This window comes from Pangasianodon hypophthalmus, chromosome 11 (assembly GCF_027358585.1).
Source record: "Pangasianodon hypophthalmus isolate fPanHyp1 chromosome 11, fPanHyp1.pri, whole genome shotgun sequence".
Taxonomy (NCBI): domain Eukaryota; kingdom Metazoa; phylum Chordata; class Actinopteri; order Siluriformes; family Pangasiidae; genus Pangasianodon; species Pangasianodon hypophthalmus.
In genome coordinates, this window is record NC_069720.1 from 17,402,969 (window position 1) to 17,430,276 (window position 27,308).

Genomic DNA, 27,308 nt, shown 5'->3' on the forward strand with positions numbered 1-27,308 from the left:
GCTAATGAGAGAGAAGTGGAACCGTTGAGTCATCTCACAGGTGCGTGTGCATTGAATGAACGGTTTCACATGTTTCTAGTGCCGTGGTTTCTCACTGTTAGAGCTCTAGGATGCTATTTATTACCACTGGGATGCCTGTTTCACACTGATGAAGATGCACCAAATCTTTATTTGTGAAAATCACACAGCATGTCATTTATAATAACCATGATGTATAAAAATGAAAATACAGACTTTTATAGAAACCACAATCAGCTACCGTGTCTCAGCTTCCCCTCTGAGTTATTTCCTCATTTTTTGGCAAATTCACAATAAAAAAAAATAACTTAATCTGTGGCTGAAAATAACTTAGTCTGCTCTGGAATTACAGGCACCCTTCAAGAGAATGGGGAAAACATTAAATGTTAATTAAAAAATCAGTGTAATGCACCATGATTCAATACTTCCACTGAATCAGGAGATTATACTTTAATTTTCTCCATTAATTAAAAAAAGTGTTTAAAAATATCTCTCAAATAATTTATGGCAAAATTATTTGCACCTAGCAGTGAAAACTAAAAAAAAATCATCCAGGAAAAAAAATAAAAATTGCTTTAATTCTCCAGGAACTCTATTATTTGACAAGTCTGACAAGTTCCTCTGCATATAAATATGAGTTTTCACATATGTAAAAATCAGTCATCATCGGGAATATTTGGGATTGTAATATTTGAAAATCAGCTAATAGACACCATCTCCATAACAACAAGCTGTTTAGAAGCATTGCGCACTAACTTTCTGGCTATGTAACCAAAAATGAGACAAGGAAAAACAAGAAAGAGCACCTGATAGCAAAACATGGTTGGCTCTACCAAGAGGTCAAAGCAACAAGATAATGACCTCCGTATCAACACAAATTGTTATGGAACAAATCAAAAGCCTATCTCTACTGCCTAAAAAAAAAAGTCTCTGGATTTGAACCCTATTCAAAACTGTAATCTGAATTGAAGATGATGTTCACATGCACAAACCTAAGCATATAAAAGAGCCTGAAATGTGGTACATGATGGAATCATCCAGATTCCCCTTACACGTGTCTCCAATCCTGTTAGACATTACAGGGAAAAAAAACTCTTTTATTCTCTCCAAGAGTGGATTCACTAAATATTAATTGTGGGGATGCCAATAATTTTTAAACCAGTGTTTATCAGTCATTACAGGGGGTAGTCATTTTTGTACATTGTCATGAAGGGTGCCATTAATTTTGGAGTTGACTATTTGTTTTCATATCCTGAAAAAAATCTTATAAAGGCCAGCTTTACTAGATCCACTCTCCCAGAATACACTAGAAATCCTCCAACCCTGTTGTGTCCACCTTGACTTTGATAAACAGTGTGTCGTCTCGTACGTAGACTGCATTTCGGGGACCTTCCAGATCAGTGTGAGAGATGAAGCGGGAGAACCCTAAAGCGGCGTTGCTGTCGGCCGTGGGTCTGCGGAAACTCTCTTTGTTGGTGTCGGGGTTGAAGCTGCAGCTGATGTGATTGCGTGAGCCGCTCTGGTCCAGCACGGTCAGCGTGATGCTCTGGCGGAACGGCCACGGCAGCAGCGAGTCGAAGTCGCCTCTCATCACCATGACGTAGAGGGAGAGGTGCGTGCCCCGGGCGCTTCCTTCCCCATCAGGATACACGCGGACGCTCAGCTTGTAGCCGCTGCGGCCGGTGTAGAAAGGCGGCGAGTTGAGCGGCGCACCGGCATCTTTTCTGCGCTGGTAGTCGTGAACCTTCCAGATGAGCTTTCCATCATACGATGTGGACTCAAGCTGGCGAAAACGTTGCTCGTTGCACTGCAGCTGCTCCACGTGGATGTCCAAGAGTCGAGTGTGACGCTGACACGTCTGCCCTAAAGCTCCTGCACAATCACACGCACGCACACACACACACAAAGCACTGTTTTAAGGCTCGGTGCCAAGACTGTAGGAGAAATTCCAATGTTTTACCAATTTTATTTACAGTTTGACAGAAAATGCTAATCGCTGTGTGTTTCCATCAACTACTATTATGTAATATTTTGACATTTAAGTACAATAGCATTCGGTTTTGAACGTAGCCATGGAAAAAGCAGTTCCTGTCATCTTTTGACATTTCGTTTAAAATATTTTCACCACCTTTGTCTAATCTTTTATTTATTGATACTTAAATTTCGAACATTTTCATCTAAAATGTATAGGAAATATTTACATTTGGCAGATGCACTTATCTAGAGTGACTTCCTTTTATTTCATTTTTATACAACTGAGCAGTTGAGGGTTAAGAGCCTTGCTCAAGGGCCCAGCAGTGGCAGCTTGGTGGTGATGAGATTTGACCTCACAACTTTCTGATCAAAAGTCCAACAGCTTAACCACTGAGCAACCACTGAGCTACCACTGCCTGGTTTCTTTTAGCGCTATTCAATTCACAATTTCTTATGCACTAACTAAATATTGGGTGGCACTGTAATGCAGGTAGTGTTGCTGCCTCACAGCTCCAGTGTCCTCGGTTCAACCCTGAGCTCGGCTTACTGTCTCTGCGGAGTTTCATATGTTCCCCCCAAAACATGCCAGTAGGTGGACTGACTATTCTAAATTTCCCCTAGGTGTGAATGAGTGTGTGTATAGTGCCCTGCGATGGATAGGGTCCCATCCAGGGTGTATTCCTGCTTCCTCCCTTGTATTCCCAGGACAGGCTATAGATCAACCTTGACCAGGATAAAGTGGTTAGTAAAGATGAATTTAAATAAGAACTAATGGATTGGAAGTCACATTATTGAGAACCAGATCAATAAGAATGCAAGTCGACATTTTATTAAGTACCTTGTAGTGACACTTACTTTCTACCCCGTTCATCAGCGACCACAATAGAACCATCACTGACCAGAAACAGGGCAAACTAAAACTTAATGTAGACCAAAAACATGTATAATCTGCTGACTGATGATGTTCTATCCTTACCCAGGTGATCTCTGAGGCTCTGCGTCATTGCCACTTGCTGTCTGAGAGAGTTGAGAGAAACTCGGAGGGCATTCAGCTCCTCTTTAGCCAGCTCAGCATCCAGAACACTGCGGAGCTCCTGCAGCTCCTGTTTAACGCTGGAGACACACTCCCCCTGCTCCACCACTGTCCTCTACAACACAAACACTGCAGTATCAGCTGAGCTCCTGCTCATACACACCATTCACACACCAGACTGAGGCTTGTAGAGATATACTGTACATACCAATACCGACATTACCGACATAAGAAAAGTCAAGCCTATGAAGAGAGGGTTTTTGTTTTAAAACAATTTCTTTTACTTATATAGTATGTCTTCTCACATTTCCTCCAATGGAAATTCTCAATTCTCAAAAACCCAAAAGAACATTTGAAAATAAATGCAAATTGTCATCATTGAAAAAATTGCTTTCAGTCTCCAGGGACATTATAACCATTTCCTGTTTCCTTTGCGTATAAATATGAGGTTTCATACATATAAAATTCCTTTTTATGCATCACCATGGGGAAAATTTGGGATTGGCAAGTTAAAAAAAAACAAAAAACAAATCAGCGATTTGACACGATCTCCAATTTGAGGTGGTCAAGTTCTAAAATCAGATATTATCTTAGCTTTGGTTTGCATTTATTTTTTGAAACTTACCATGCCCTGTAGCCAGGATTCACCACCTATTGACATTTTTATGGTTCCAAACAACAACCATATGATACTGATAAATTGATACAATATGCTTTGCTATGAGTACTGTAGGTATTTTTATAACACTACTCATTATTACTCACAGACATTAGAAACTGATTAGGCGATATAATGTTTTTTTCAGTTCTTCATTCAACAATTTTATTTCTGAAGAATTCATTTATAAGATGTAACGGAAACCCTATTATTAATATGCAATTTAAATGCGATACTACTCTTTTTCTGTTACACTCTTAGTAATCCTGTATATTGTGACACATTTCATCCACCCCTAGTCCTTAGTATAGTTATATTGAAAGTATAATGGACTATATTATTTACTATAGAGGATACTATAAAGATTAACTCTCTGTACCTGGATGGCAGAAAATGTGTTGTCACACTTGGTCACTTCTCTGTTAAGATTAGCAACAAGCAAGTTTCTCTCCTTCAGCTCCCTCTCCTGGAGGGCCAAGTCCTGCTGCAGCTGATCTACCTGAGACACACACACACATTGCCAGCTCAGCCCAATATTTAAGATTTAAAAAATTCCTACATTTAGGCCCATTAAAATAGAGAAAGAATTCAAAGCTACTGTTATTAACATTAACATAAACATGTTTTAAACAAATCACGGCTCCTGGACCAGCTGGTCATATTCGCCATGCTGCTATGGCTTGAAGTGAATAGAATGTTCTGCTAATCATGTACTTTCTTACATTAGCCAAGTGCTACCAGGGAAACCATGGTGAATATTACACAAGGAGAAACCTTAAACACTTTTGCTCTGACAAAGTAGAAAGGTAAACAAAGTAGTCTCTATCAGTATAATTTTTATACCTGGGATGTGATATGGTTGGTATGAAATTGTGTGACATCACTAGTTTGTAAGATCGTATGTATGCTAATGAATTTATTTAGTTGTCGCCTACGCACACACACACATACACAGGTCACCAACAGCACTCTGTTTACCAGTAAAAGCATACAGAATGCGTACTGTCTAAGTGTTGTAGTGATAATATTACTGTAACTGACATAGGGATGTTTTAGATGAGTGTTTCGCAGCTGGTCAGTTTTGACCTTCTCCGTCAAAAAAATCTGACTTTCATTATATATTTTTTATGAATTCAGATTGTTCAACAGAGCACCTTTATTTTAGAAAAGACTTTACACTGTATGATTTTTGGCCAGATTTTTTTTTTGGGGGGAAAAAAATCATAAAATTCTTTGGTAGTGTGTTTAGAATCACAGTCTTATAACGCATAATATAACATGCTCTCTGGTGACCAATTTAGTGCCATTGTGACCTAAGACAGTCAATGACATAATTTTTTATTAAAATCTAAAAAGAGTGCTGCTGCTGCTGCTGCTACAACGCTTGTCTAAAAGCCTCCAATACGATGAGAGCATAGAATTACACAAAATTCACAGAAAAGCCACAAATATAGAAGTGGCAATAGTGAAACGCTTTCAAAATGTGGGATATGAAAAAGTGTGGTTTGTTTAATTGTGGTAGCAGAGAGAATGTCTCTTTGACACCTCAGGAGGTTCTATCATGACAGACATTATACCAAGGGGTTGTTTCAGATTATGCTACCCCATACCGCACAATCCCATTTTGCACTGAGTGTGACATAAGCAGCAGGTAGTAATGTTCTTCTATCGTTAGAGGATCTTCACTGTATACTCTGACACGGAGAACACACTCTGTTATAGAATTCAGCCAAGATTTTACAGTGTGACAAGTAATAAAAATAAAATACTGCTCAAAGGATAACACTGGCTTGATTTAGAATTTGCACCAGAAACATGGTGGTGGTAGTATAACACTAAACAGTGATATGTAAACCTACAAAATTAAAACAACATAAACGACACACTTTGCTTTGGTAAAGAAGTGTTTTGCAGGGTCCAAGTTTAATCTTAAATGTCTGAATGTGTTAGAAAGCTGGGTTGTGACTTAATAATGAACATGGATTAAATTTACTTTGTTTCTCATTGGGACTGCTATTTTGAGTCAGTGTTAACTGACTCAAAATCTGAACTGTACACTGACGTTTCATACCTGTTTAGCAAGTTTGCTGTTGCTCTCCAGTACCAGCAGCACATGGTGGCTAAATTCAGTGTATTCATGGACTTTCACTTTGCTTCTTTTATCCTAAAGGAGAAAGGAAACATACACCTCGTCTCATGATGAAGAAACATTTAGTAGTGGAAAAGGAGTAGACAGTGTTAGTGCACTTACTCGGACTGTGCAGCCATATTGCTTATAAATGCAGTCTGTCTCCACCTCTGGACACTCATCTACATGTCCTTTGAGCTACAGGGAAGAAACAGCAGAATGAAATTAAAATATAATGCTAAACATGTTGGAACAATTATGTTTTATTTATAGTCAAAAGTGGACAGAACCTTATGCCTCTTAACCATCTGAGAGCAGTTATTGGGACACTGAACTTCAGCTTCAGGGCACGACATCTTTTCATGGTCCTGAAATGACCCACAGAACAGGGTTAGAGGGGTTTATGGTGGAGTTAAATCTCACTACTGAAGGCAAAACATGAAACGTTGTTCTGACCAGGAGCTGGGTAATAGGATACGGCTTCGTGCAGTAGCGACAGAATTCTGTGCGAAAGGGACAGAGGCTTCGCTGGTGGTCTGGTAAATTCTTGCGTAACAGGATGTCAGTGCAGCCTGGGTTGGAGCATTGCAGGGCTTCGTACTGACAAAGCTTTAGGTGTTTCTGAGGGAGAAATACAGAGACAGATAGAGAGCTATATCGGTCTGTTATTACTCAGTTAAGTAGAGTGAAAGCTTTAGGGATTTTTAACTACTATACACTTCAGCGTGTACAGTTTGGTTTCAGTTTCAACGTGCAAATCACACAGAGGCACCTTACCTGCAAATCACACAGAAGCATCTTTTGTGTGCAATCTGGAGTGTTGCTACAGTAAACTTCAAGATTTAGTAGTTCTCTTTTACAGCAGTTGTCTTGAAAAACCTGCAACATTTTAAACAGTTTTAACCATGCCAGTTATAATATACACAGCCTATATATTCTGTATTAGGTGCCATCATTTTTTTAAACACATTTTGTCAAATATTATTTTGTTTTCCACATTACTGTCTCAGTAGAAAATAGTAAATTATTTTTTTCAAAACTTTCATTTTCCAAAAAAAAGTTAATGTTACAGAGAAACTTGTACATTGTTAGAGAAAGTAACAGAGCACTCTCCAAACTCTCCCCCCTCTTTTTTTCTCCCCAATCTGATCACTTGCTACCCATCCTCCAGCTCTCACCTATCACACTGATACCAAACATCGTTCTGAACTGCTGCTCACGCTGTATCACAGGGCAGCGTAACACACTCGGAGGAAAGTGCTATCTACCCTCTTCCACATACACGAGCTCACAGATGCCCATAACTGGCTAGTGTCACTATGATTGACAGCGGAGAAAGAGTATGGCATCCCTTCCCTTCCATCCCGGACAGCATGGCCAGTTTTGCTCTCCTGACTCCTGGCCACAGACGGCTGTGGCATCTTTGGGATTTGCGCCTGACGACAGGGTGAACGCTTCTCTATTTTACTCATTTAGATGTGTCTGGAATGATTATCAGCGCTGTGGTTTATTCCAAAATGGCCAAAAAATCAAGAATGGTACAATTATAAATTACAATTATTAAAAACACCTACATTTAACAGCAGCCTTCGAATCTTCAAAAATAAAATTTTACTTTAAAGAAAAAAAAGCATAAATGTATTTGAAACCATTAAAATCCATCCTTTTGGTTATTTAGACTTACACTGTATATGTTTTAAGTAAATAAATTATTGAGTGCTGAATAAAATATTAATTTTGTTAATTGCAAACAGTGTATTAAAACATACCTCCTCCGGCTTGATCAAAATGCCATCTAAGGGACATTTGGATGTGTCGCTGCTCTCACTGAGGAAAAGAAATGTGGTTTGAGGTTTGCACCTGCTCAAAACAGACTGGATAGGCTACTAGATTTGTTAAATGTTGTACTTGTTGTACTTACATGAACATTCTAATGCACTTGCCACAGAAGATGTGGCCACAGCCCGTCTGGTGGGGGTTAAGAATGGCGCCACCGCAGGCCGGGCACTTGTAGCGCTCATCAAGCCGGGACACGAAACCGAGTGTGCGACTGGCCAGGAAGGACTCCAACTCCCACGTCCTCACGGGATCAGAGCTCTGTTTGGAGAGCTGGAGGCTCGAGCATTCATTCTCCTCAGCTGCCATGTCCGGCCGGGACGCTCAAGCTACAGACACGAGACTGAGTGGACACAGACAGACATGGCTAGATACTGCAGCACATTTTTACTCAATTCATATCTAACATAAGACCTACAAAATATCATATTCAACTTATATTAAGTATAAGCATTCATTGTTTCTTAAAGAACGCTTTTTACCGATGGACCTTTAATTGTTTTTATTGGTGCAACCGAGTCCCATCGTATTTCTTACCCTTATGTGGATTTTTCTTAAACAGAGCTTTCTGAGAAAAAGGTTTAAGTAATCATGCACCAAAATTGTCTTTACATAACCAAAAATTGTTTCTATAGCACCAACCAAACAAACAAACAAACAAACAAACGCTCCTCTATAGCACTGCTCTAAAGAATCTTTTCTGACACTATTGTTTTAAAGAGTGTGACCACAGGCAATCTCAGCTCTTTATGAGAACTTTTATTTCCTCAATCTTTCACCAAACTAGTAACACTGTGAAAATTGTTTTTTTTTCACCTATTAGACTATAAATTAAGTGACCTTTCAGCATTATAATTCAATAACAGGAGCCATTTAAATTTATTTCATATTACACGTAGCACTGCACATTTGAAAGCATCAGCTTTGGATAGAGAAAAGTCACGTGTCATGTTGTGTAGACTGATACCATGCACTCTCAGAAAAAAAGGGCACCACCAGGGGTACATTTCTGGTACCTTTAGTACGTATCTTTTTCACCTGGTGCAATGTGGAGCATCTTCAAAGCTTTACTCAAAAAAAAAAAATACCGGCCAGCAACAAGGGAAGGTACAGGTTAGTACTCTTTGTTCTGAGAGTGTAGAATAACTGTTAGTAATTAAATAGATGTTTCATTATTTGTATTGGTGCACACACACACACACACACACACACACACACAGAGACAGAGAGAGAGAGAGAAGGAGAGAGAGAGAATATCCCACCATCTAATGTTAGTAATATATATAGGGATCTTTGTGGAGGGGGTGTCAGTAAAGTCAATTAGTACTATAATTAAATAAAAACTAGATAATATCATCATGATAAAAGTGCTCTTGTGGAGCCAATGGCTGCAGAACATTGAAAATAATATTACAAAATTGTCAAGTGTGTGATGAGTAACAGAAAGTGATCTGGTTGTAGGAGAGAGGAGATTGTGTCAAAGTGATCCTCTGTGTTAGTACTGACGGAACTCTTTATGTGTATTTAAAAAAAAAAGCAAAGGGGAAAGTATTAAGTCCAGTTCCTCTGAGCTGCAGAATGTGCGCACTACACGGGGAATCCCCGGTGCGAGGCGGCCGCGGATCCTCAAACATCCGACTGTGAAGAAACTGTGTGTCTTCTAGCAGATATTTCCCATTCTATCACCTCATGTCCTTCATCACGAGCAGAGGATCCAACTGCTGTCCTTTACATGCACTCCTCTGCCATTTTCACGTGCTTTTCTCATGGAACCCGGAACGCTTTCGCTTTGCTCTGACCCCCGTGTGTGTGTGTGTGTGTGTGTATGTGTGTGTTCTGCTCAGGTCACGTACCTCGAGCTCGGTGTCGGTCGTTTCTCTCACTCTCTGTCTCTCTCTCTCTCTGTCTCTCTCTCTCTCTTCAGTGAATTAGTAATACCGCGGTCTGAGTGTCACGAGCCCACCGGGGAGCTCCGAAATGAACGCTTTCCTCCGCACGCGCGCGCGCAACCAGGCGCTGCGGGAACACACGCCGTGACGTCACGGTTTCGGAACTGGCGTGCTGCCAGCGGAAAGCGCGCTTATCAGGAAGTTAGACTCGTCTCGTACTACAGTCCTCTCTACAGGCTGTACCAGAATAGTGCAGCACCCACCACCACCACAAGCACCAGCACACCACCACCAGCACCAGCACCAGCACCAGCACACCACCACCAGCACCACCACAAGCACCAGCACCAGCACAAGCACCAGCAGCAGCACCACCACAAGCACCAGCACCAGCACACCACCACCAGCACCAGCACCAACACAAGCACCAGCACCAGCACACCACCAGCAGCAGCACCAGCACCAGCACACCACCAGCAGCAGCACCAGCACACCACCAGCAGCAGCACCAGCACCAGCACACCACCAGCAGCAGCACCAGCACCAGCACACCACCACAAGCACCAGCACACCACCAGCAGCAGCACCAGCACACCACCACAAGCACCAGCACCACCACAAGCACCAGCACCAGCACACCACCAGCAGCAGCACCAGCACCAGCACCAGCACACCACAAGCACCAGCACCAGCACACCACCAGCAGCAGCACCAGCACCAGCACACCACCACAAGCACCAGCACCACCACAAGCACCAGCACCAGCACACCACCACAAGCACCAGCACCACCACAAGCACCAGTACCAGCACACCACCAGCAGCAGCACCAGCACCAGCACACCACCAGCACACCACCAGCAGCAGCACCAGCACACCACCACCAGCAGCACCAGCACACCACCAGCAGCAGCACCAGCACACCACCACCAGCAGCACCAGCACACCACCACAAGCACCAGCACCAGCACACCACCACAAGCACCAGCACCAGCACAAGCACCAGCACACCACCAGCAGCACCAGCATACCACCAGCACTAGCACAAGCACCAGCACATCACCAGCAGCACAAGCACCAGCACACCAGCAGCAGCACAAGCACCAGCACACCACCACCAGCAGCACCAGCACACCACCACCACAAGCACCAGCACACCACCACCACAAGCACCAGCACACCACCAGCACAAGCACCAGGACACCACCACCAGCAGCAGCACCAGCACACCACCAGCAGCAGCACCAGCACACCACCACCAGCAGCACCAGCACCATGACCACCACTAACAGCAGCAGTAGCACCAACAGCAGCAGCACCAACAGCAGCAGCACCAGCACACCACCAACAGCAGCAGCAGCAGTAGCACCACCACCAGCAGCAGCAACAATACCACCACCACCAACAGCAGCAGCAGCAACACCACCACCACCAACAACAGCAGCAGCAACACCACCACCAACAGCAGCAACACCACCATCTCCACCACGAACAGCAGCAGCAGCAACACCACCACCAACAGCAGCAGCAACACCACCACCTCCACCACGAACAGCAGCAGCAACACCACCACCAACAACAGCAGCAGCAACACCACCACCAACAGCAGCAACACCACCATCTCCACCACGAACAGCAGCAGCAGCAACACCACCACCACCAACAGCAGCAGCAACACCACCACCAACAGCAGCAGCAACACCACCACCTCCACCACGAACAGCAGCAGCAGCAACACCACCATCACCAACAGCAGCAGCAACACCACCACCAACAGCAGCAGCAACACCACCACCTCCACCACGAACAGCAGCAGCAGCAACACCACCACCACCAACAGCAGCAGCAACACCACCACCAACAGCAGCAGCAACACCACCACCTCCACCACGAACAGCAGCAGCAGCAACACCACCACCACCAACAGCAGCAGCAACACCACCACCAACAGCAGCAGGAACACCACCACTTCCACCATGAACAGCAGCAGCAGCAACACCACCACCACCAACACCACCACCAACAGCAGCAGCAACACCACCACTTCCACCATGAACAGCAGCAGCAGCAACACCACCACCAACAGCCACCACCAGCAGCGTTCACCATGGGTGGTGCTGGCTACTGCACCATTTAGTGTTTAAAAGCTAAATGTCGTTACCTGACGTTAGATATGGGCGTGGCCGCTGTCATCATCTCTAGAGAAGTGGTGTCCAAACTTTTTGGCCTGCTGAACCCCTTCAACTTATATGTATTAAGTACCCCTAGAGACTTTACATAAGCTGAGTGAATAAATAGCAATATTTGTTACTTAAACATACTTTTTATCTTATGTTTGCATTTTAATATAGAAAAAATGTATCATTCATTCATCTTCAGTAACTGCTTTATCCTGATCAGGGTTGCAGTGAATCTGGCCCCAATCCAGACAACACTATGCAGGTCAGGAGAATTCAACCCGGATGGGAAGCCAGTCTAACACAGCGCACCATTCACACACAGGGGCAATTTCAGCAGTCAGTCTGCCTACCTGCATGTTTTTGGGAGGAAACCAGAGAACCCAGAGGAAACCCATGCAAGCTTGTGTGTTTTGGAAGCAGGGTCCACTCTCACTTTCAGTAACCATTTTCTTCCTGTTCAGGGTCATGCTGGATTCAGGGCTTGTCCTGGGAACACTGGGCATGAGGGAGGAATACACCAGTCCATTGCAGGGCACCGCACACACAGGGGGCCATTTATTTTAGCCAATCCACCTTATGACATGCTTTTGGGAGGTGGGAGGAAACATGGGGAGAACATGGGGAGAACATGCAATGAAAACTCCATAGAGACAGTAACCCGAGCTCAGGATCGAGCCGAGGACCCTGAACCTGTGAGGTGGCAAAAATACCCACTGTGCCACCCAAATGTGGTCTAATGTCTTTTTCTTTCTTTCTTTCTTTTCTCTTTCTTCTTCCATTAGATATTTCTTTTTTAGATTTTTGCCTATTCTAATTGGGAAAAATCTCAATGTCTATGTAATTGGGGATTAGTAGGTACTCAGTATGTAGGCAACCCTGAAGTATTTTATCACAGCTCCAAATGCTTGCTCGTGGATGGTTAACAAAACCCACATTCAGTGCAGCTGATTACATATCACCCCCTCCCTCCGCCCCACCCCATAGTTTATCCACTTTATCCTGCTTATCTATAAGAAACTCTTATATGAATTTTATTTAAACATGCTGGCCTTATTTATTTTTGATGCCCCAAGCACAAATGAGAACACAGATTTAGTGTGGACATTTCTGCTTTAATGCCTGAAATACAGAGGAAGTAGACATTGTGTCTGTCAAGTGTTACAGGGAAAGAGTTTTAATCCACTAGGAAGGTGGTTCCTACTATAAATGCTATAAATAAATTTGACATTCTAAGAGGTAATTGTGTAAAAAGGGACAAAATTTACACTGAGATTTACATTAAAGAAACTATAAAGTTGGGACATGAAAAGAGACTAAAAATCATACCACAGAGCATACATGAGATAAAATACAACACAAAAAGATTAAAATACATACACAACAGTGAATTTACACACAGTGACATGCAGGAATAGCACAAACCCAGAATCTCTACAGACTGAATTAACAAAACAAAGTGGAATTACAGCAAAACACTGATGATTATGACATGAAGAACAAGTATCCATTTATTTTGTACAGGCAAATAAACATATCAATAACACCTCTACATAAAAAAGGTACATAATTTAATGCTACAGGGTATAATAAGAAACTACCAGCGTGGGACTGAACTCACACACCGAGTCAACAGCTTAATCTCTGGTTCAATCATCTGCTATACTATGCAATGATTTCAAAATCACCAACCAACATGTACAAATAAATAATAACAGCTGGATGGAAATGAGTGTGCGAGATGATGTAAGACCATGGCTCTCGAAGTGGGGTCAGTGAAGCATAACCATGGGGTCCATGACTTTTAAATTTTTTTACAGTGGTGGAAACACCGAAGTTCTTATATTTAGTTACTAGTTATTAGCCTGTTTGACAGGTCAAACATCAATAACTCAAAAACAAGTAGCTCTATAAATAATGTCTACTGAAATCTAATGACTGTATTCTAATTTTAATAGAAATGAGGTCCATAAAATTTCAAATATATTACCAAAATATTAAGCCTAATATCTGAATATTACACAAAATAATTATGTTCATAAAATAATTTTTTACTGAGGGGATACTTAAAGTTTGAGACCCCTTGATGTCAGCTATTTTTAGTGTTCATAATCAGCAAGGTCATAATCCATGGTCTTTCATACCACTCTAAATGAAAATCAATTGGCCATTCATTATCATTTCAAATAACTGTATACCACAGGAGTTTGTGGAGAGATTCAAGCCTTGTGACAATGTTTAAAGTCTGAATTTTCAACGTTAAAACAAACACAATGTTCTCTTAAACCTTAAGAGCACTTTTATGGTGACGATAGGCATTAATCTGTCTGTAGTCCTTAGCACCAAGTATAAAAATAAATAATGTTTATATACACATGACAAGAGAGTCACAAAAACTGTGCACTGAACACTTACATCAGGAAAAGGAAATACAGCAGGACTTGGTTAGCCCTTTTATAATAAACTAAAAAAACCACTCACAACCACTCACTCACTGACTGTGAGCAAGTACCAGTCACTGCAGAATCAAAAGTCCAGAGGTGAAGTCAGACCTAATCCAGTTCCTCCTGCCTAGGCAGATCTGAGCCAAAGGTCCAGGAGGTGGAGACAGCTCAGTGTGTTTCAGGCTGGATAAGTGTATTGTTCTGTGTTGTAGAGCGTCTCACAGGTTAGGGTTATTAGAGTTGGATCAGGTCCAGCTCCACCTCCTGGACTTTTGGTTTTGCAGCAAATCTCATTGCGAGACAAATTTACAGAACACAGAGTTGTCTTTTGCCACTTGTATGGAGTCATAAGAGCAACATGTTATGATTAAAACATTTTAAAAAGGGTCAGTTACACAATATTTAAATAAACACGATACACACATATCAGTCAAAGGCTAACATTACACACATGCAGACTGGTGGCAAATTAAAGGAAAAACCAATGGATCTTTAATGCTGTAAGGGCTTTTTCTGGCATGGTTTGGGGCCACTTAGATCCCCTTAGAGGAAAGAGATGCAGCGAATAATAATAATCAATACAAAGTTCATCTGAGATCACTTTTATCCTATATGACAAAACACTTCTATCCTGGTGAGAGTGGTCTCTTCCAGGGTGACTCCATCCCAAACCACATGGCAAAAGGGCTCAAGGAATGATTTGATTAGTGTGAATATGATGTAAATTTATGGCCTTCACAGTCACCAGATCTCAAACCAACTCAACACCTGTAGGAGATTTTGGAGCACCATGTTTGACAGCGCTCTCCACCACCATCAGCAAAACACTAAACAGAGGAATATTTTTTGGAGGAATGGTGTTCATCACTCCAGCACCATTCCAGAGACTTGGAGAATCTATGGCAAGAAACACTGAAGCTGTTCTGGTACATTGTCGTGGCCCAAAACTTTCCTAACACATCTTATGTTAAAGGTTTTTCTTTTAATTTGTCTCTCGTCTGTACATGAGCAATACTGCTCTCCGATGACTATAACAAAACGCTGATAGAAAATAATACCACAAATTCAACAACAAAAGAATCTGTGAGTGCTTCTTTCTCTTTCTCACCCTCAATTCTGAGTGTGCTGGTCATGCTCAGTGCAGAGAGGAGGATGGGTTTTCAGATGGGATGCCCACTAGCGTGGGGGGCTGCGGGCCCATGCCGGTGTTGACGGGTGCAGTAGGGCGGGGATTGAGGCGTGGGGGGAGTGGGTTGGAAGGCCGAATGAGCGGCGGTGGCTGGTTCAGAGCTGAACGAGGCTGCAGGAAACGGGCCTGCTGCTGGAGGGGTGGAGGCTGGCGGTGCAGTGCAGGAGTGGCTGGCAGAGAGGGCCGTAGTAAAGGCGGAGGCTGATTCAAGGAGGTGCTGCCACTTGCTGCTGCCATGGCCAATGACGCTACAGCTATGGGAGATGGTCCTGAGGCAGGTGTCACCTGACCCTGTAAGTGACAAAGCCATATTATTACTTAACTTGTAGATATGTAACACACTATTATCTACATATTAATCAGCATACAATCATCATGTACATAAAAATACAAACTGGCATATTTGTGTTTGTTTTACTATGTGCACATTAACGTACCTCCTCCTCCTCTTCGTCTGTGCTCTTTCCTGAAGGTGGGTTGGAGCTGTTTTTTCCGTCCTCCCCAGCGGCTGTGCTGTCTCCATTGGGGGCACGAGTTCCCTGCTCGGCTTCCCACTCCTGCAGCACCTCCTCCAGGTTGAAACGGCGCCGATAGTTCACAAAGAAGTTCTTAACTTGCCCCACTGTTTTATTGCCAATAACATCTGCGATGGCCTGGAAGTCTTTGCCGTACTTGCGGACTCCTGAATAAAAGCGTTTAAAAGAATGAAAATAAATATCATATACTTAAAGATGGTTTCAAAAGTAAATGTGATGAGAAACTACCTTGAACTGCAAGCAGCTGCTCATCTGTTGTCCAGCGGGCATTGACTTTTTGGTTGGACTAGAATACAAGAAATGATACACAACATTTAGTACACTCAGTGTAGGCACGCTTGACAGTTATTGCCAAATAAAAGGACAGAGAATGTTACTAGGTTATTTTCTACGTGATTATTTTGTATTCCAAACCATTTTGTTTTGCACACTAGTCTTTCTTTTAACTTTTCTTTTTTTCCTTTAGTCTTTTTTCAGTTTATATCATGTATAAATGTTATACCAGTTTGTCAGTCACAATATATTTTCAGACATAATTTTTAGTGCAAAGAATAGCAAGTGGAGAAACATTTTCAGTTTTAGAAATAAAATAAGGAACATCCTGTATAACACTTCAGAGTGAACAAATACAAACTATAATTTTGATTTACCTCAGGCAGCCGGTATTCATCAATGCCAGATTCAATCCTCTGTTTCAGAGCACTGTTCAGCTGCTTGGCATTTTGGACCTAATAGATGAAGAAAATGAACACAGAATTGTTTGAATACTTGATCCCAAAAGACAGGAAAACCATTTTGTTACATTTCTCACTGGTGGAAACTGCTCAAATTTCTGGTAATACTGTCACTTCCTGCTGAGGAGATTTATTCTTCTAGGCCATTTTCTACAAAGCAAATCCATGCACAAATCCAGGAACAGACTTTAAATGTATGCAAGAATATTGATTCTGTTTAATAAATCTTAGGTGCAAACTCTTTAGCACTCTCCCAACCCAGTTACCTGTCTTTTAAGGGAGACGAGCTCCATGTCGAGCTGTCGGAGGACAGTGTTAGCAGCGGTGGAGCTGCAGGACACGGCCACCACGTCCTCCTGCGTGAGGTACATGCCTTTGGGTGGACGGCACTTGGAGCGCTGTGAGTGGTGCCGATGCTGCAGGGTCTGATGGTCTCGCCGGCCCATGCTGATCTTAGAGCTCATTATCTGTGGCTCAACATGGCTCTGGAAAACAACATACAGAATGCAGCTTGAGCACCACAATACTGCAAACACTCAAAGAACTAAATGTTAAACAGTAATTACGCTTTAACAGTAATGCTTTACCTCTTTCTTCGTCTCTTTATTAGGGTCGTAATCACTGTCGTTTGCCTCAATAGGGTTAGCTTCCTCCATTTCTTCATCACTAGAAAATAAAAAATAAGATAGCTATAGAATAGCTTATGACGGAGTACTTCACGTTTTAATTACAACCAGATAAACAGCCAATATATGACTAGTGCACCTTTCATCTTGATTACTTCGGTTTGCCAGCTTTCTTGCCTGTCTGTCCATCAAGCTTGTCCTGGATCTGGTCTTTTTCCATGAATAATAGTACTTCACAAGACTTGATATGGATTTGTCTGGCAACTGTGATAAATAATCGAATTTGGTAAGACATGTTTTGAAAATGTAGTGAAAATTAACACATGAAGAAAACTAGTATGCATGCTTACGATGTAATGCAATCTGCAATGACCACATGTGATTAGAGTCTTGTGACTCACCATCTGCTGGATCCTGTGAAAGCTCTTGCCATGGAAGCTGAAGGCTTGCTCAAACAGCACTTTGTCCTCCACCGTCCAGTCATCTGGGAAGGGGGTGAAGTTGGGCAGGTCTGCCAGGGACTTCTCAATGTTGTGCTTGTGCCAGAAGAGCATGCCAAGAGCCTGTTGGACACACAGTTGCATCATCCTTTTCATAGGAACTGATTTATGAGTGCTGGCTCATCCACCGCATATGAATATGATTATGTAAAAAGAAGCTGCTGACCTTTGGATCACTGTAAAATTGACAGTATTCTTCTCCTGTCCTCACAAAAAGCCCAGATTTTTTTTTGTTTTTTTAATCTGACCCCCTTATTTGTTCCCCACTTTCTGTGTGTGATTTTCTTTCAACTTTTGAAGAACATCTCCAGTGGCCTTTTTAAGGCGACAGAGAAAAATACAGAAACACTTTTTTATTAAAATACAAAAACACAAAACTTTTTCTGCCAGGAAAAGCTCAAATACAGACAGAATGACTTTATAAATCCCATAATGTGTTAATGTCCTGTAGAAAATGTAATGGTATCAGTCTTTAAGTGTTCTGTATAACACAGTGTTGTCTCTCGTGTCATCACTTTCGCTCTGCATGGGGGTAAATGTGAGGTGAAGTGACTGCGTGGTGTATTATATCTGAAATAAAAGATCTTTGATGCATCATAACCAGCGGCATTTTAATAAAACCCGACGTGTGGAAAGTGGTTTATTTCGTCAAGCTAATAAACTTTATTTGATTGTATGCAGTAGTAACATGTTTATAGTAAACAATTAATAAAAGCAATCAGCACTATACACTTACTTTCTCATGGTGAGAAAGCACAGAAATAAAGCTCTCTGAGAGTCGCAGGCTGTGTCGACTGAAAACTCAGCCTTCACACTAAATAAAGATTACAGCTCCACTTCTGGAAAGATTCGTCTTTATTTTGTGGCTTTAGGCTTCGGTTGGTATTAAATGTGTTTGAAAGAGTCATATTCAACACTTGGTGCCGAAACTACTGGGTTGTCCAAGCAACATTCAAGAACAATACAAACTCACAGAAAATTAGGAAAAGGAAAGGTTTTGCATGTCTAACCCACCAGTAAACATCCCACTTCTAAAACTTAACATTTAGAAGACGTGACTTTGGGTAGCTCTCACTAGTGTGGTATTAATTAGATGTATGTTGACAGCATGAGAAGGAAATAAGCTCACGCCCCCTAGATGAGATAATGACACAGTGCAAAACCTTTACGTTTTTTTTTTTTCTTTTTTAAATAAAATGCACTAGAAATGGAGCATTACTTTTGGTTAAAACCAGAAATGCACACAATTACATATAATAATTATAATAATAATAGTAATAATAATAATAAAGATACAGTGTAAAATCGAGTTTTTGCTACATTTTCATGAATTTCACTGGCATTGCTCTTCAACAAACATTCACTATATCATGAAAAGGGAAAACATGAAAATGTGCCATGCATCAGAGAGATGTTTTTAGAACCTAGGTGTCTTAAATCTATATTAGTTTGACAACAAAATATCCATAACCTGTGCGAAACCCAGATTTACGGGCTATCTAGAGTAGCACGATCACACAACATATTATCAGGTAAAACACAAACAATACAATACACAATATCTACCTGCTCCACATTATAGCCATGTTTTTCCTTTGCAATGGCAATATATTCATCCACTGTGGACGAAACACAAGTGTATACGTGTTAGTACAGTAGAAAGACAGTCTGTCAAATATTCTAAATACTGTTTATATAATGAATGTGAAAGAATTATGCTCACATTTAGTGTCCACAATAGTATGATATGGAGACCACACCAACATTCCTCCAGTTTCTTTATCACTGTATTTGGTAGAACCTGGGAAAACGTGAAATAACACAGTTAACACACTCGTGGTGACAATTATTTTACATTTCCTTGTTAAATAATAACCATGTCTGAGTTGTGCTGTAATTGTGTAAACAGAAAACACAGAAATAATAATAAAAAGACTATTAAGTACCATAAATTAGCTGCATTTGGTGCAATGACTTGTGTTTGTGTAGTTTAGCAAGACTTCAGCTTGTACAAACACATAACTACCAAACTACGTCGAAAACTATAAAAACTACAAAATAACAACTTTATTTGTAGCTGATAGCAACTTTGTGGTTATTTTTTTAATGTTATTACTTAATTCTGTTGTAATGCCCTTTTAATTACATTCGCTACATTTCAAAAACTAGCAACTGGCTAACTAGAAAAGCTAGCTTTCGCGCAAAATTACTTATATATACAGTTTTTTGCGCAAAACAATACTGTTAGTATTGTTATTCTCCGAAACATTCAATTGCAAATAATGCTTCTTCTAAATAACAAACTAACAGTTACTCCCAAACATGAACTACATTAGCTTTTAGTGCGCTAGCTATATACACACCGAGGCTACCACACTTCGGCTAACTACCTACCAGTTATACAAACATACTACTATTCTAAATAGTACGCCAAGCTCGTACGCTCTGTGCAGTAACTATGGTAACCAGGGTTGCCGCACTACACTAACACACTATTGAGTGCGATAGTATGCTGGTGTAGTATACGTAGCCGAGTACTCCAGAGGAAGCCGGTTGAGCCTACCGTACCAGGATCATATTCAGGAATACTGGCTTGATAATCGGATCCCACACGCATTCCGACATCTGCAAAGGCAAAAGCATTCTGTATCTATCGACCAGCTGGGATCTTCTTTCAATCAATAAACAGTAACACTGAAAATCAAAACGCAAAGCTCTCTCTCTCTCTCGCTGTGTATATACATGTGTGTGTTCGAGGCTATACCGTGCTCGTCGTCGCTGCCACTCTCATCAGAAAAATGGCCATTCGAGGCGTTTGAGGGGCTTTTCGTCCCGTTAGACCGACCTTTCCCTAGATAGTCCGACCCTTTATCCATCATCCCAGGCATTATAATGATATTTATTTTTTTCTGTATAAATAAAAAAAAATTATGTGCAGTCAATGCACGCTTTTTTTTGCAGCTAGCCTGTCCCTTGCAATAACTCCCCTGCGCAGCTAGAGCCACAGCGCTTCTGATTGGTGTTCCTCCGCCACAATATTAGACACTACAGTTCACACTATATCATAACAAACTGCTTTGTTTTATATTTCTGTTCTATGTTTTGAAGCAAGATACTTATTTCTTAAAGATTAAATGTCCTCAACTGACCGAGTTTATGGCTCTCAGTCGCGAACTATCTTCTTTGGCGGAAGGAATTGTTATGCGCGTAAAACGGTGCCTGCGTCAGAGTTGTTTATAAATACATGAAATACAGACGCAAAGAATTAGAAATGAAACACGAATAATTCTTCAGGTTAATCATTAATAATTAACTAAATAATTAAATAATGCTTCAGGTCTTCGCGGAGAAAGTGCATTAGTATTTGTTATGTGGGGAAAGAAAAGTAAATCCACCGTAATAAAACTGATAAAGTGTGTGTAATAGCCTGACCTTAATGCTGTCATTAGGTTAGTGTTTCACATCAGACTAACTCATCTAAAAAGAGAAACAAAGTCCTAATGCCAAGTGTGTGTGAGTGTGTGTGTTGACATATATATATATATATATATATATATATATATATATATATGTGTGTGTGTGTGTGTGTGTGTGTGTGTGTGCATTGATTTAATTATTGCCCTTTCACGGTTATGATAGTATAAGGTAACATAACAGCCATATACTACAGACCTCCAGCAGATGGCGCCACAACACTGAGACACACACACACACACACACACACACACACACACACACACACACACACACACACACACACACAGAGTATAACTTTAAGTCCTGTAGTGTGTGTGTGTGTGTGTGTGTTTTGAAGATTATTATATTATTTGTGCATATGTGCAGTAACCCCTGATATAACACATTGACATATTTGAATTAGAGTTCTATATTTTAACACAAATAACATTTTATAATTCTATATTTTATATGGTTGTACTGTATGTTGACATAATGAAAATACATAATGTAACACAGTGTATTTCTATATTAAATTCAAATAAATTTCCTGCAAGGCTATTTTTAATAACAATTTGTAAGATATAGATATAACAGTGACACTTTATAATATTGCACTGGATTAAGGTTTTACTTTGTTGAATTTTATGGGTCTCTTTACATATCGTGCTATTTTATCAGTTATAATTCCCTTTATATTTTAATATTTACTGTCTGTTGCTATTTCCAATAAAGTGTTTCATGAATTTCTTTTCAAAATGTTATATAAAGTTAATTTTTATTTATACACTTCAGAAATTATGTATATTATATATTATATATCATCATACATATGGAATCATGTAGTCATCAAGACATATGTTAAATAAATCAAAACTATTTTATATTTAAAATTTAAAATAGTATTCCTGATGAAGCTTTGCACACTCTTGGCATTAAGTTGATTGTTATTTATAGACCTTAGAAATCATGTATTTAAAACAACAACAACAACAACAACAACAACAATAATAACAATAATAATAATAATAATAATAATAATAATAATAATGGCACTAACAATGTTGTTGTTGTTATTATTATTATTGTTGCTTTATACACAAATATATTATTATTGATTTTTATTTATTTATTTATTTTTTTATTTTACTGTATTTGATATACTTCTCTCAAACACATTTTGAACGTTGTTAAAAACATACAAATATAAGTTATTTATTGTTTTATTAGAATTTCTATTATAAACCATTATTTATTTTATTATTATGGAGGAAGTCCATGTTAATCTCCCGGTGTGTCTGAATTAAGCGCCTCAGGCTTTTGGCCAGTAGATGATGCAATTCCTCCGACCGCCAGCAGGTGGAGTGTCGAGTCTCCCGGCCGTTCAGCTCCGTTACCGCGGCTGATGTGGGCGGTGCGACCCGGGGCAGCGAATCCGGTCCGGAGCGGGAGTCTCACTCACACAAACACACTGACACACACACACACACACACACACACTGACACACACACACACACACACTGACACACACACACACACACGGTGTTGCCGAGGGACAGCAGAGTGCATCACAGTCACAGTGCCGCATCTCTGTCCCCACAGCATCCGAAATCATGTAGACTCCATGCAGGAGTCACTGCTCGTCCTTTACCGGATCATCAGAGTCATTTCTCAGTCCCAGAGTCCCGGGGAGGAGGATCGGGATGGCCGGGGGTCGCAGAGGACTCGTGGCCCCTCAGAATACTTTCCTAGAGAATATCGTCCGGAGGTCCAACGGTAAGACAGCGAGGCTTATTCTCTTCCTTTCTTTAAGAGTTCATTTCCATCACCTTATGGAATACTGAAGTGCTGAAGTGACAGACACTCAGGGCTTCAGGTTCATTTATCAGCCTTTTCCAGTTTTCCTGAGAGCCTCTGCTGGAATAATAAGATCTGACCACATGGTGTGTGTTTTTGGGCTGGACTGCAAAATTCCCAGTGCTGAAAATGTTTCAAACAATCCCAACCTGAGGCTGTTCATTGATTCAGGCTTGCTGTGCAGGTGTTTTTTCAGCATGGGGGGTTTGTGCACTGCATGGCTGTATTTTCTCTACATGTCTGTGTTCAGCATCTCACTTAGGTTCAGTGTTATACATACATGGTGAACAACACTATCCTACAAATCAATACTAAACATCAGCAGAGTCAGCGGGAGGTTCTGGCTTCCTTATGAGTTAATGTACAGTTACCTTTCCTTTTCCTGGACATTTTTTCCCTCAGGAGCCCTTTGGATTTTGATGAGACACATTTTGACTGTAATCATCCAAACTAGCTAAACTTGAGTTCACTAATCATCACCATCCTGGGTATCACAAGTATTGTGATCTCGGCTCCGTCCCAAACCACACTATGTAGTTTATCAAATTAGTAGTGTTACTGTTAATGTCATTCTTTTTTTTTTTATCATGCTATTTATTATCAGCATTCATGTTCACATTAGGATGTAGCACTTGACACCAAACATGATATTTTTGTGTTCCTACACTAGCTGTCATTTCTGCACTCTTTTACTTTTCAATTTTTGCATATTATTTGTCTTATACTAATATATATTTTACTGTAATTATGTTTTAGTTGTAAGTATACTTGTAGTCATTGATGGACAGGACACACTACCTATATAAATCTCATCTCAACCAGAATATCACTGGTGTTTTAGGATAAATAAATAAATAAATAAACATGAGTTCAAATGGGTTTTCACTACAAGAAATATTGTTCATAATTTACACAGTATTTCAGTGAGTTTAGATCACCTTCCTGTTGTATCTGCTTCAATGCAATAACCAAACTTTTATTGCAGCTTATGAATGCTTTTTCATTTTGATCATTTTATCGCTTGCTTTAGTTCACACAGTATCCTCAGTGCTGTATTATGACTTACACCATGTACAAATGAAGTAAATTCAGTGCAACTGAATTGAACACTGCAGGTGTTTTCTCAGCACTGTAGCTGTGTATAAAATCCTGCTTCAACTGTGCTTCCTTTCCTTAATTGCTTTAACACATTTTTCTTTTCGATGTTTCAGTTTGGACATTATCCCATAGACAGACAGGTATAACCAAAGTCATGTAGACGTTTTTTCCTTGTATTTCCATCCATTTCTGTTGTGGCTTTTTTGCTCATTTAGAACCGTTTTTGTGCAAATACTGCTATCATGTAGGTTTAGAAAGTCCTATTAGAAGTCACTTTTTCCTCATCATTTTCTACCTTGTTTATACGTTTTCCTGTCTGTTTTTAATCCCCGATGTAGAAGTGAGCACTAACCATGTAGCCTGCTTTATGGTTACAACTTCCCCAGCTGAGTTACTAATCTGTAACAATTCAGTAACCTACTGTTCCTGTGTCTTGCCATGTGGAGATTGATTAGATTTACACAGATGAATCCCCAGTGTTGGATGAACTCTTCCACTGTTCATTTGCGTCCAGCTGGATTTCTATAAACACTGCAGGTGTTAATTCAACACTGGGGATTGTGCTGTGCGGAAGACTGAAGAAAATTGCCCAAATTTGTGCAGACAGCCATGCTTTCAGTGGGATTTTGTTCTCTCTCTCTCAGAAGGATTGTTTGTAGGATCCTTCAAGTGAAAGATTCCTAAATATAAAGATTTACTTTATTTCATTCCATTACATCAACATTTTACAACATTTTCCCTCACTCACCACCTGCAGGCTATACCATTAACACCTTATTTGAAGGGTACTGACATTAAGGCTTCATAACACATTCATAAGTATTGTATCATTCTTTTATAAAGAATGTTGGAGGATTTATGTAAGGCTTTTATCCAGTCTCATGAGGTGGCACTCATGTTTTTTGTAGCTTTGTCTTTACATGAAAGTGAGAAGAACTCCGGGTGGATTGTTTAAGAATGTTGTAGTTTCTGTTTTTGACCCTAATCTTGCAAGTTCTTAGTTTATCTATGCAAGTGGCACATTCATTAAGCTTGAAGACATCTTGAATTATGTATTGATGTGTCATCCTAGCTTTTGGGAGGTGTATTTACTCCATCTACTCCACTTAAACTTATTTAAGAAGCCTATATATATCAACATAATGAATGATTTTCATCTCCTCAAACCAAATTGGTAATCAGTGTTGAATTTATAACATTGCTACGAAGCATTAATGTGTACCTTCGACAGCTTCACTTATTTAAGAAGCTCATATGTTGGTTAAATGAACAGGAATGGTTAGAAGGAATAGAATGGTTACTTCATGGAAGATGTCTTAAAGTTTTAACAATATGTGTTTCGTAAAAAACAACTGAATAACATAAAAATGTACAGTAATAATCTATTCATAATGAAAATTCGTACTGAAAATTGTGTAATGGAAAAATCACACTGCAGAAAATATCATATCATGAATTTTAACATAAGCCTTTCATAACTCATTTAGCATTGCTAGAGAAATGGTTATAAATGTGTTATGATGGCCCAGTGTACACTACCAGTCAACAGTTTGGACACTGTTTATAGAAAGTTTTTAAAACTATTTTAGAATAATAATGCAAATATGAACACTATGAAATAATAACACTATTAAATAATACATATGCAATTATGCAGTGGCTAAGAACAGTGTTAAATAAATTGAAACTATTTTATATTTTAAATAATTAACAGTATTCCTAATGAAGCATTGCCCACTCTGGGAACCTTCTCAACCAGCTTCACGAGGAAGCTTCACCCGGGAGGCTTTTCTTATAGTTCTCCAATAGGCTGAGCTCCTCACTGCTTCTCCCCAGTTCTGAATAAACACTACTGCTTTGGGGAGAAACAGTTCAATTCAATAAATACGTTTTGATTCAGAAGTAAAATTATACAGTACTGTGCAAAAGTCTAAGTACTGTGCAAAAGTTTATTTTATGACTTCTACATTACTGATTCAGTACAAAAACATTTTAGATTCCAAACATTAGTTTTCCAGCACAAAATTAAATGTTACAGAAAAATGTTTCTATGTCAGTAAAGAAAGCAGCATATTACATAAGAGACACTTTTCAGACAGAAAACATAATGAAGGCTGATGGGTTTTGCTGCAAAAATAAAAAGCAAGTGTGACAGTCAAAGTCTCCAGAAGAACTGTAGCTGCTTCTGCAAGATGCTCAGTAACACTTACATCATTTCCTTATAAAACTGCACTAACTGTACCTGAGACTACTGTTTTTTTTAAAAGTGAAGGATCGTCACACCAAATATTAACTTTGTTTCATTTATTACTGTTTACTGCTCTTTATAGTATTTTTTTATGTAGAAACATTTAATTTCATTATTTTTGAAGGCATCTTTGCTCTACAGCATTTCTTTGCATGTGCCTAAGACTTTTCCACAGTACTGTATGTTGGCATTAAATTCACTATTTACATTGAAGCCTTTATCAAAATGTCTTTGAGACAAATGAATGTACATGAAATATATATTTTATAACATATTATGCATATGTTAAATATATAAATATACACCTCGTTTGTCCAAACCTTGACTGGTAGTGTGGGTGCCCAATCAAATACACTGTTAGCTTTAGTCATTGCCATGATTGAGAGTTTTTTTTTTTAAATTAACAACAAGACAGAAGGATGAAGACATGCTGTCTACACTGGATTATCATTGAGTGACCTGATCAGCGAGGTCAATCAGAATTCCCTACTCTGTAAGAATAGGCTTACCCTGTCTCTAAAAACCCAGCTTTAAGTGTCTTGCAAACTCTTATTTGAACATAAACTTTTAGATCTTTTACCTCACTAATTTTTTTTGCTGTTTTATGCCAGACACCAATTTTGTTTTGGGGAACGCCCAGATTGTGGATTGGCCCATTGTCTACAGTAACGATGGATTCTGCAAGCTCTCAGGCTACCATCGAGCTGAAGTCATGCAGAAGAGCAGCACTTGCAGGTTCAGAATCATTTTGTCCTTTTTTTTAGACCAGGGTGAATACACACACCAAGAGTTATCTTATCAGTCTTACACCACAGCGCTGTTGCATTCTCAAATCTGATTGGTCAGAAGGTGTTGATTAATTTTCTTTAACAGCAGCACTAATGGTGGTACCGGCTGTGATTAAAAC

General features: G+C 40.1%; 3 protein-coding genes across 4 annotated transcripts in view; 1 reads left to right on the forward strand and 2 right to left on the reverse strand.

Moving 5' to 3' along the window:
• Window positions 1-149: 149 nt before the first annotated feature.
• traf5 (Tnf receptor-associated factor 5) lies at window positions 150-9,680 on the reverse strand. Its single transcript, XM_026927769.3, has 11 exons — window positions 9,501-9,680; window positions 7,733-7,990; window positions 7,581-7,638; window positions 6,589-6,690; window positions 6,268-6,432; window positions 6,102-6,179; window positions 5,935-6,009; window positions 5,755-5,847; window positions 4,063-4,182; window positions 2,969-3,140; window positions 150-1,890 (listed from the first exon to the last, which is right to left on the reverse strand). The coding sequence occupies exons 2-11, from the start codon at window positions 7,954-7,956 to the stop codon at window positions 1,325-1,327; spliced, it is 1,653 nt and encodes a 550-aa protein (XP_026783570.1). The 5' UTR covers window positions 7,957-7,990; window positions 9,501-9,680; the 3' UTR covers window positions 150-1,324.
• Window positions 9,681-12,806: 3,126 nt separating this feature from the next.
• Window positions 12,807-20,765, reverse strand: rcor3 (REST corepressor 3). Its single transcript, XM_026927994.3, has 12 exons — window positions 20,506-20,765; window positions 20,310-20,366; window positions 19,465-19,542; window positions 19,308-19,360; window positions 17,643-17,804; window positions 17,381-17,505; window positions 17,203-17,281; window positions 16,882-17,100; window positions 16,532-16,609; window positions 16,110-16,167; window positions 15,783-16,027; window positions 12,807-15,636 (listed from the first exon to the last, which is right to left on the reverse strand). The coding sequence occupies exons 1-12, from the start codon at window positions 20,627-20,629 to the stop codon at window positions 15,292-15,294; spliced, it is 1,623 nt and encodes a 540-aa protein (XP_026783795.1). The 5' UTR covers window positions 20,630-20,765; the 3' UTR covers window positions 12,807-15,291.
• Window positions 20,766-22,677: 1,912 nt separating this feature from the next.
• kcnh1b (potassium voltage-gated channel, subfamily H (eag-related), member 1b) overlaps window positions 22,678-27,308 on the forward strand; it is a 45,891-nt gene continuing 41,260 nt past the window's right edge. The window contains exons 1-2 of one of the 2 annotated variants that reach the window (XM_026922372.3): window positions 22,678-22,974; window positions 27,013-27,136. In XM_026922372.3, the coding sequence (XP_026778173.3) occupies window positions 22,902-22,974; window positions 27,013-27,136 (197 nt within the window). In that variant the 5' untranslated portion in view covers window positions 22,678-22,901. Of the gene's footprint in view, window positions 22,975-24,277; window positions 24,294-27,012; window positions 27,137-27,308 lie in introns of those variants that run through there. The other variant, XM_053238334.1, reaches the window with a different exon arrangement.